The 10,811-nt window shown below is 45.8% G+C and overlaps 1 protein-coding gene across 1 annotated transcript; it reads right to left on the minus strand.

The window, feature by feature from the left end:
• Positions 1-334: 334 nt before the first annotated feature.
• LOC136489756 (uncharacterized) lies at positions 335-750 on the minus strand. Its single transcript, XM_066486311.1, has 2 exons — positions 741-750; positions 335-678 (listed from the first exon to the last, which is right to left on the minus strand). The coding sequence occupies exons 1-2, from the start codon at positions 748-750 to the stop codon at positions 335-337; spliced, it is 354 nt and encodes a 117-aa protein (XP_066342408.1).
• Between the last annotated feature and the right edge of the window lie 10,061 nt (positions 751-10,811).

Here is a 10,811-nt window from a genome sequence, read left to right on the forward strand (position 1 = left end):
CTTCTTCAAGGATGTAGGCGAGCAACGATGCTCTCCAGTCGACCGGGTCGAGCATCATCATAGCGGTGTTGCCTGTCGACATTGCGATATGAATGTTAGGACCTAAGCCCCCGAGCGCCTGGTCAGGGTTGGATCACATCAGAGCATCAAAGCCCGAAGCGCTTGGTAAGGGTTGAGCTGCAATGAAGTCAGATCCTCCATAACGTGGGTAGATAGCTCATGGTGGTCGTTGATGAAGACCCCATCTAGAGACAGAACCCGCTTGGCGGCCAATTTCGCGAGGAAGTCAGTGGCATCATTCTCCTTTTGGGGGGACATGATGTAGCTCGATCCCTCAAAACTTGCCCTCGAGCTTGCACACCTCTTGGCAGTACGCCGCCATGAGAGGGCTCTTGTAGGAGGATTCCTTCATGACTTGGTCGACGACCAGCTCAAGGTCATCGCGGACATATAGCCGCGTTGCGCCGAGCTCGATGGCAATATGCAGCCCATTGATGAGGGCCTCATACTCTAAGGCATTGTTCGAGGATGAAAAATGGAGACAAATTGTGTAGCAAAGTGTGCTCCCATCCTGGAAGATCAGAACTACTCTAGCCCCCGAGCCGGGCGCCATGACCAACCCATTGAAGTACATCATCCAGTACTCATGGGTGATGTCCGGGGTTGGGAGCTGGACTTCTGTCCATTCAACGACAAAGTCGGCAAGTTCCTAAGACTTAATAGCGGTGCGGGGGACATACCTGATGTCATCGCCTAGGAGCTCAAGTGCCCATTTGGTGATTAGTCCCACAACATCATGGTTGTGGACGACGTCTCCCAGCGGTCACGAAGTGACGACGATGACCTCATGATCGGTGAAGTAGTGTTGGAGCTTTCAGGTCGCCATCAACACGGCATACAAAAGCTTCTGGACCTAGGGGTAGCAAACCTTGGCATCAGCGAGTACCTCACCGATGAAGTACACTGGTCGTTGGACCTTCAGGGGGTGTCCTAGCTTACCACGTGGTTGCTTGCTGCGATGTAGAGGAGAGGTTTTCCCTATTTGGGAGCGACGGGGATTGGGGACAACGTCAGCGACGCTTTGAGGCTTTCCAAAGCCTATTGTGCCTCCTTTGTTCAGACAAATGCGTCTGTCTTCTTGAGATGTTTGTAGAGAGGCATCCCTTGTTCGCCTAGTTAGGAGATGAACCGGCTTAGGGCGGCCAAGCAGTCGGTGAGCCTCTGCATGCCCTTGATGTTGTGATAGGTACTGAACTATTTTAGTATGGGTGTTGGCCCGATCTTCACGACAGTAGGTCACGATCAAGATAACTAGCAACAAGGCAGCGGGGATAAAAGGGTAACTTGCTAGAGAATAGCGGAGTAACTAGCTTTATACCTGACCAAGGTTGGATGCGACCAGGCGACACGTAGAGAGACATAGAAACCATGAAGACTTCGACTCTATCTTTGAACGACCGCAGAACCACAACCGGAGCTAATCCACACAAGGCAGGGCAGCCGTACTGGAACCCGTAGAGCACAAACTAGTGGATCCCAGAGGAATCTCTTCACAAGTCCAGGAAGAAGAACAAGGGTTTGAGTAAGCACTCGGTAGCTCGGCTGCAATATCACTGGAATTATCAAATCATCAAAAAGTTCCTTTCTAATAGCCTAGAGGTGGTATTTATACTATGAGAAGTCTCTAAGATAGATGTGAACAGAAGAAGCTAGGTTGGGAGGTGGAAGGTCAACGGCCTGGAGCATTCATGAGGTGGTCTTCAGTTTCCACGTGTCTTTTGGGCTTCTGTGCAGTCTTTAATGTTTTGGTCATAACTCCTTCAGATTTGCATGGGATCTTTAGCTTCATGTAGACTATTGAGCTTCGGAGCAGTCTTCACTAAAACTAGTCGGACGCCATGCTGGATTGACTCGAACATAGCTCTTCTCTCTAATCCATCCTTGATGTATCCTTGTCTTCCTTCTCATAGAACCTAAGTAATAACAACATGCATGACTTAGGTAGCTCAAAATTACCATCAATGTTTAATTGAAATTCACAAAGTACCGCGTGCACCTCTTGCTGTATCTTTTGGGTGCGGCTATGGGTGATTGGTCCAGTAGGGACTCAGAGTGGTGTATCAGCTAGTGAGGTGGTCGGAGAGGTCACCGAAGTGGTCTGAGAGGTCACCGAGGTGGTCAGAGAGGTCACCGAGGTGGTCGGAGAGGTCGCTGAGGTGGTCGGAGAGCTCGCCGAGGTGGTCAGAGAGCTCGCCGAGGTGGTCGGAGAGCTCACCGAGGTGGTCGACACTGGCGTGGTCACATCATCCTCCCCCCTTGAAAAAGAGTCGTCCTCGACTCTTCCAATCCAAAGAATGGAGATAGGTCGGCCACATTAAAATTGGTACTCACACCATAAGTACTAGGCAGATCAATTTCATAAGCATTATCGTTGATCTTGCGTAGCACTTTGAATGGACCATCAGCTCAGGCTTGCAACTTGCTTTTGCGCTATTCAGGAAATCTGTCCTTGCATAGATGCACCCAAACCAAGTCTCCTAGTTCAAATAACACCTTCCTTCGACCTTTATTGGCGTGCTTCTCATACATCTTTGTCATCTTTTCAATGTTTGTCCGAGCTCTATCATGAAGGTTCTTGACAAACTCGGCTCGTTTGCTTGCATCGAAGTTTACACGTTCCTGCATAGGTAAAGTCAAAAGATCTATGGGAGCAGTGGGTTTGAACCCATATACAATTTCAAATGGACAAAATTTAGTGGTCGAGTGTACTGCCCTATTGTATGCAAACTCATCATGTGGCAAACTTTCTTCCCAAAGTTTCAAGTTCTTCTTGAGGATAGCTCGCAGTAGCTTTGATAGAGTACGGTCCACAACTTTAGTTTGTCCATCCGTTTGTGGATGACACGTCGTAGAGAATAGCAACCATGTTCCTAGTTTTCCCCACAAAGTTTTCCAAAAGTAACTCAAAAATTTGGTGTCATGATCAGAAACAATGGTTCGTGGCACTCCATGTAGTCGTACAATTTCTTTGAAAAACAATTCAGCAATATGTGAAGCATCATCGCTCTTGTGGCATGGGATAAAATGTGCCATTTTGCTAAAACGATCAACCACAACAAAGATGGAATCCCTTCCCCGCTTGGTTCGAGGTAAACCAAGAACAAAATCCATAGAGATATCTTCCCAAGGCACAGTAGGGATAGGCAAAGGAGTGTATAATCCATGAGGGTTCACATGAGACTTAGCTTTGTGGCATGATTCGTAGCGAAGAACATGTCTCTCCACATCTCTTCTCATCTTTGGCCAAAAGAAGTGGTCGGTAAGGACTTGTTCTGTCTTCTTGGCACCAAAATGGCACATGAGTCCTTCTGCGTGGGCTTCCTGCACAAGTAAAATTCGAATAGAGCAATCTAGAATACATAGTTTATTAGCTCGAAATAAAAACCCATTATGCACATGAAAGTTTTTCCATCCTTTGCCATCTCGACACTTGGAAGATGGTTTAGCAAAATATGAATCAGTTGTATATAAACCCTTTATGCTTTCTAATCCAAGAATCTTAGTGTCAAGTTGGGTTAGCAAAGTGTGACGTCGAGACAAAGCATCTGCTACAACATTCTCTTTTCCTTTCTTGTACTTGACAATATAGGGAAATGATTCAATAAATTCACACCATTTTGCATGTCTTCTATTCAGTTTCAGTTGTCCTTTAAGGTGTTTCAATGATTCAAGATCTGAATGTATCACAAATTCTTTAGGAAAAAGGTAATGTTGCCAAGTTTCTAGACTCCGAACAAGAGCATATAATTCTTTATCATAAACTAAATAATTTAGAGTTGGATCACTTAGCTTTTCACTGAAGTATGCAATTGGCCTTCGTTCTTGCATGAGCACACCTCCAATCCCAACTGCACTTGCATCACATTCTATTTCAAATGACTTACCAAAATCTAGGAGTGCAAGGACTGGGGCTATTGTTAACTTCATCTTCAATTCTTCAAATGCCTTCTGTTGTGCTTCTCCCCACTTGAAAAGCACTTCTTTCTTTGTTAGCTCATTGATTGGTGCAGCAACAGTGCTGAAATCCTTCATGAACCGCCGATAGAAACCAGCAAGTCCAAGACAGCCTTGATCTTTTCTTCATCTACCTCCACTCCTTGTCCTATAACAACAAATCCAAGAAAGACTACCTTGTCGGTGCAAAAGGTGCACTTTTCAAGGTTAGCATACAATTTTTGTTCACGTAGGACAGCAAGCTCACATTGGATATGTTCAACATGCTCATCAAGAGACTTGCTGTAAATTAAGATGTCATCAAAGTAAACGACAACAAATTTGCCAATAAAAGCTCTAAGCACATGATTCATCAATCTCATAAATGTACTTGGTGCATTAGTTAAACCTAAAGGCATTACCAACCATTCATACAACCCAAATTTTGTTTTAAAGGCTGTTTTCCATTCATCTCCTTCTCTCATGTGAATCTGGTGGTATCCACTTCTTAAATCAATTTTAGTGAATATGATAGTGCCACTAAGTTCATCAAGCATATCATCTAACCGAGGGATGGGGTGTCTATACCTTATGGTAATATTATTTATTGCTCGGCAATCCACACACATCCGCCAAGACCCATCTTTCTTAGGCACTAAAAGGATAGGAACAGCACAAGGTGACAGACTTTCTTGTACGTACCCTTTTCTCATCAATTCTTCCACTTGTCGCTGAATCTCCTTGGTTTCTTCTGGGTTGGTGCAGTAGGCAGCACGGTTTGGGAGTGAAGCACCAGTCACAAGATCAATTTGATGTTCGATTCCTCTCTTAGGTGGTAGTCCTGGTGGCACTTCATCTGGAAACACATATTCATATTCCTGTATCACATCAAAAACAACACTAGGCAAAGTAGAGGGTAAGTCATTAGTGACAAGAAAATTGTCCTTGTACAAGAGTACATAGAACACAGCATTGGGTTCACTCAATTCTTTTAAATCCCCTTTCCTAGCCATCATAACTAAACCCTCTTTTCCCAGTGTCTTGGTTCTTTGAGGCTGTGGGGTTTTATTTGGCTTTGGAATCTCTCCCTCACTATTCTTGTGGGTCACTCGTAGGTGGTTCTCGCTCTCTCGCTGTTTCTTCTTAAGATCATCTCTCACAATCTCCTCCGATGTTAAAGGAAGCAAAGAAATTCGCTCTCCTTTGTACATGAAAGACAACTTGTTGGTTCTTCCAAAGATCTAAACATCACGATAAAAAAACCAAGGCCTTCCTAACAGCAATTGGCATGCTTCCATTGGTACCACATCACACTCCACATGATCATTGTACCGCCCAATGGAGAAGGGAACGGTCACCATATTTGTTACATGGAGCGCACCACAATCTTTTAACCATTGCATCTTGTATGGAGAAGGGTGGCGCCGCTATTTCAGTCCCCATCTTTCAACTAATTCTCGACTTGCAATATTATTGCAGCTACCATTGTCAACAATGATTCGACACAACTTGTCCTTGATCATGCCCCGGGTGTGAAAAAGATTGTGCCGCTGATTATTCTCTTCTTGGACAGCAGTAACACTAAGCACACGAAGAGAAATAAAACAATTATGATCTCCTTCATCAGGCTGAATTTCACTCGCGTCCTCCTCAATTTCTTCATCAAATATTGGTCCATCATCTTCTGGATCACTTTCTGATTCCCATTCGCCTTTCTCATTTAGCAACGTGGTCCTACGGCTTGGACATTGGGCAGCAATGTGCCCACGGCCGTGACACTTATGGCATACAATTTCTCTGCTTCGAGTAGAAGAAGCAGCACCTGAGGCGACGGTTGGGGTTGCTGAATTTGCAGCAAGTCGTTGTTGATTTGTAGGCGATGACGCTGTGGAAGCTGCCATCTTTGAATTAGCAATTGATGGAGAAGATCTAACTGCAGCTCCTTGAGATCGTCCTCCACCCAAAGACATACTGGAATGCTGTTTACGCCAAGGGGCAGCAATGGACTGACTGCCATATGATTTTCCACAGGACTCTTGCTGAATTTTCCTTTCCGTACGCATAGCTTGATCAACTAGATCTTGCAAGGTACGGTAGGGAAACATCTCAACAAAACCAGAAATTTCTTCATTGAGTCCTCCTAAAAATCTTGCCATTTTTTACTCTGCATCTTCCCTGATCCCGTCCCGTACCAACAGCAACTCCATCTCCTTATAGTACTCATCAACTGTTCTCTTCCCTTGCTTTAGCATTTGCAGCCAGTTTCTGAGATCACGCTGATAGCTCGAAGGCACAAATCGCCTTTTCATCACTCGCTTCATCTCTTCCCATGTATTAATATAACCAACACCCAATTCAAGTTGATTCTCTTGTACTTGATTCCACCAAGTTAGAGCATATCCAGAGAACTCCACCGAAGCAAGATTTACATGGCGCTGATCTGAAAGGTTATGTACCCTGAAGATTTGATTACACTGTTCAGCCCATTCAAGATACTCATCGGCATTCTCCTTCCCAGTGAATTTTGGAATGCTCAATTTGACTCGAGCAATGTTGTCTGGGTCATCTCTATGACGACGACCACGATGATGATTCCTATCTTCAAAATCAGCACGTCGGTGATGATGATGTCGCTCAAACCTTCCGCCAAGTGCAAAAGGATTTTCATCATCATAAGATCCTTCATGATCATTGTATTCAGACTCTTCATCTTCAAATTGTACACGACGTCCATGTGCACGACGGCCACCACGCTGATTATCAAAACTAGCATGGCGACCACCACCATGTCCTCCATGGCCATCGCCGAAGCGATCAAATCCATGGCCAAAACCAGACTTCTCATCACCAGACTCCTCCTGGTGATTTTCTTCATGACGCCGATGTGGTCCTCGGCCTCCCTCCACGGGAAGACGAGCGTCAAGCATCCTCTCCATCGCCTCCACTAGCGAGTTTGCCATGTGGCGCACCTCAGCCCGTGTGACAGGGGGCTCCCCATCTCCATGGTTTCCACCATGAATACTCGAATTGGATCCTGCCATGTTAGACTAGTTGCAAGAAAAAGTGTAATATGTAAATTTGTGAAAAACACTCGATCTCACCTTTTACTTACCCAAGTTCTTTCCTGATCTCAAGGACCGTAACAGTGCTGGTGTGGCAGCTTCAACGGAGGTGGTAGAGAGATCATAAGGATTACGAATCGAACATCCCGGTTTAGGTTTTTTTGGTGGAGCTATAGGTGGCTAACAAGGAGGGCTACAGTACTACCAACCGAGTGGTTTGATGTGCTCAAAGATATGACGTTGCTGCGAACAAGATCACCACCAACTCAAATATGTAAACTGAAATTTTTAGCAATACACCGCAATACTGATCCTTCAACTTCTTTTCACTTCTCTTTTATTTTGAAACTAATATTTCTTTTTTCCTCTTTTTTTTATCTATTTTTTTATAACACTGACAGCGGTAATGAACGAAACAACTCAAATTATATATAAACGGTGGCGACTAGCAACTCGATGAACACAAAACACAACGTAACAGTACCATGAAATGGTTATAGGTACTTTTTGTGTGGTCTTGGACTATACGATATGAATAAATACAAATATATGAAGTAGATTAAACAAGGATAACGATGTGGATGACGGCAAGACCTACCGTGTCAATCCGAAGCTCTGATACCAGATGATAGGTACTGAACTATTTCAGTACGGGAGTTGGCCCGATCTTCACGACAGTAGGTCATGATCAAGATAACTAGCAACAAGGCAGCGGGGATAAAAGGATAACTTGCTGGAGAACAGCGGAGTAACTAGCTTTATACCTGACCAAGGTTGGTTGCGACCAGGCGACGGGGAGAGAGACACCGAAACCACGAAGACTTCGACTCGATCTCTGAACGACCACAGAACCACAACCGGAGCTAATCCACACAAGGCAGGGCAGCCGTACTAGAACCCATAGAGCACGAACTAGTGGATCCCAGAGGAATCTCTTCACAAGTCCAGGAAGAACAAGGGTTTGAGTAAGCACTCGGCAGCTCGGCTGCAATATCACTGGAATTATCAAATCATCAAAAAGTTCCTTTCTAACAGCCTAGAGGTGGTATTTATACTATGAGAAGTCTCTAAGATAGATGTGAACGGAAGAAGCCAGGTTGGGAGGTGGAAGGTCAACGGCCTAGAGCATTCACAAGGTGGTCTTCAGTTTCCACGCGTCTTCTAGGCTTCTATGCAGTCTTTAATGTTTTGGTCATAACTCCTTCAGATTTGCACGGGATCTTTAGCTTCATGTAGACTATTGAGCTTCGGAGCAGTCTTCACTAAAACTAGTCGGACGCCATGCTGGATTGACTCGAACGTAGCTCTTTTCTCTAATCCATCCTTGATGTATCTTTGTCTTCTTTCTCGTAGAACCTAAGTAATAACAACATGCATGACTTAGGTAGCTCGAAATTACCACCAATGTTTAATTGAAATTCACAAAGTAGCGCGTGCACCTCTTGCTGTATCTTTTGGGCGCGACTATGGGTGATTGGTCCAGTAGGGACTTGGAGTGGTGTATCAGCTGGTGAGGTGGTCGGAGAGGTCACCGAAGTGGTCTGAGAGGTCACCGAGGTGGTCGGAGAGGTCGCCGAGGTGGTCGGAGAGGTCGCCGAGGTGGTCGCAGAGGTCGCCGAGGTGGTCGAAGAGCTCGCCGAGGTGGTCGACGCTGGCGTGGTCACATCACATTGCGTATAGGTCCCATGTTGGAGATGGCCATGATTTTTTTGGTGTTGGCTGCGATGCCGCGGTCAGATACGATGTATCCAAGCAGCTTCCCCTTTGGAACCCTAAAAACACATTTTTTGGGATTCAATTTGACGCTGAACCTTCGGAGGTTCGTGAATGTGGTGTCCAAGTTTGTGATCGGGTCGCTAGCTTGAGCCGTTTTCACCACTATGTCGTCTACATAGACGACAATTATCGGTTTTGGCCGCTCGACTTGGTCAGGTTGGTCAGGCGAGTCGATTTGGTTAGCGAAGCATTGCTGCATGCACCGTTGGTAGGTGGCACCCACGTTCTTCAGACCAAAAGGCACGGTTACATAACAGTACGAACCATACGGGGTGATGAATGAGGTCGCAACCAGGTTGGACTCTTTTATCGCGATCTGGTGGTAGCCTGAGTAGGCATTCAGAAAGGAGAGGATTTCACATCCTGAGGTGGAGTCGACTATCTGATATATGCGTGGCAAAGGAAAATGGTCCTTTGGACATGCCTTGTTGAGGCCAGTATAATCAACACACATTCTCTATTTCCCATTATTCTTTTTCACAAGAACAGGGTTGGCTACCCAGTCAGAGTGGTATACCTCTTTGATGAATCCGAGTGCTAGAAGTTTGGTGATATCTTTGCCTATGGCCCTGCGCCTCACGTCATCAAAGCAATGCAGGCATTGCTTGGCGGGCTTTGAGCCCATGATGACGTGTAGTACGTGCTCGATGGCCTCCCTCGGTATGCCCGGTATGTTAGAAGGCTTCCATGCGAAGACTTCCCGATTTGCGTGTAGGAAGTCGACTAGCTCGCTTTTCTATTTGGCCGGGAGCTTGGTCCCAATCCATACTGTCTTGGTCGGGTCGGTGGGGTCGATCTCCACCACCTTGGTTTCCCTAGTCGAATGGAAGGCACTCGACGAGGTTGGCCTATTGTAGTTGGGGACTACTGGAGTCACCGAATTCCCGAGCTCCGAGAGCTCGGTGGAGTCGACGATGGTAGTGGCGAGCTTGTAATGCTCGCGGTCGCACGTGTAGGCATGCGAGAAGGTGCAATCGGCCAAATAATTTTCTCAGCCCGATATTTAATCAACACATCGGGCATAGTACTATCAAGCAGCTTGCCAGACAATAGGATAGCACTTATTCACCTAGAGATATGTTCCTATGCACCGTATGTCTCTCTCTTCATGGCAGACAGTAAGATCCCGAAGCTGCTGAAAGCTGTATGCACGTGTTTGGACAGAAAAATTATAATATTTCTCTACCACAAAGAAATAAATGCGTGGGCGTACCAGTGTACTAAAGTACACAAAAATAAAGAAAGAGTAGGAACACAAACTTTATTCATATTTGATAAAATACAAATATAGGTTCCCATACAAATGCGCGCTCCATGGCCTGCTGGCCACGATCTAACTTGGGCTAATATAGGCGATGTGGTCTTCTGGTTCCCAGGGCCTCGGAAGGCTCATAGTTAATTACCCCTGCGAGTCAAGATCACACAGTACCTCCGATTAAGCTACGTTGGTCGTCGTCTTCGGTCTTCGATTCACGTCTCCATGCATGTGGTGTTAGTGTGGATGTAGGTGGCGTCAGCATGATGGCCTCATCGGTCCATGAGCCGGTACAGCGGAGCCGCTGGAGAAATCAGCTACGCCCGCCTGCGTCATTCGCCTCGTCGGTGTCGAACAGCACGTGGTGTTGTCATGGTCGCACTTGCATGGTTGGTGTAGCTCGGACTGCTTCAGACTTCTTTGGTAGCATCATCGTGGTATGCTGTGGAACTTGGTGGGCGGGGTTCAACTTGTAGTAGTTGGTGAAGACTTGCATCTGGCCTTGCTTGCTTGCATCTTCCTTGCATGGATCTCCACGTGTGCCTGCTAAACAAACAAAGACAAGGGAAATAAACAAAGACAAGATAAGAGGTTAGCTGCCATGGTGATCGGCCCGCCTGTTGGACATATTATGGGCTTGGCCCATATAATATTTAATAAATCAAATAAAACTCTATAGTCCATATCATTAAGTGTTGTATGGTTTAATACCGTATGGGATTTTG

The sequence above is a fragment of the Miscanthus floridulus genome, chromosome 10 (genome assembly GCF_019320115.1).
Source record: "Miscanthus floridulus cultivar M001 chromosome 10, ASM1932011v1, whole genome shotgun sequence".
In the NCBI taxonomy this organism is placed as follows: Eukaryota; Viridiplantae; Streptophyta; class Magnoliopsida; order Poales; family Poaceae; genus Miscanthus; species Miscanthus floridulus.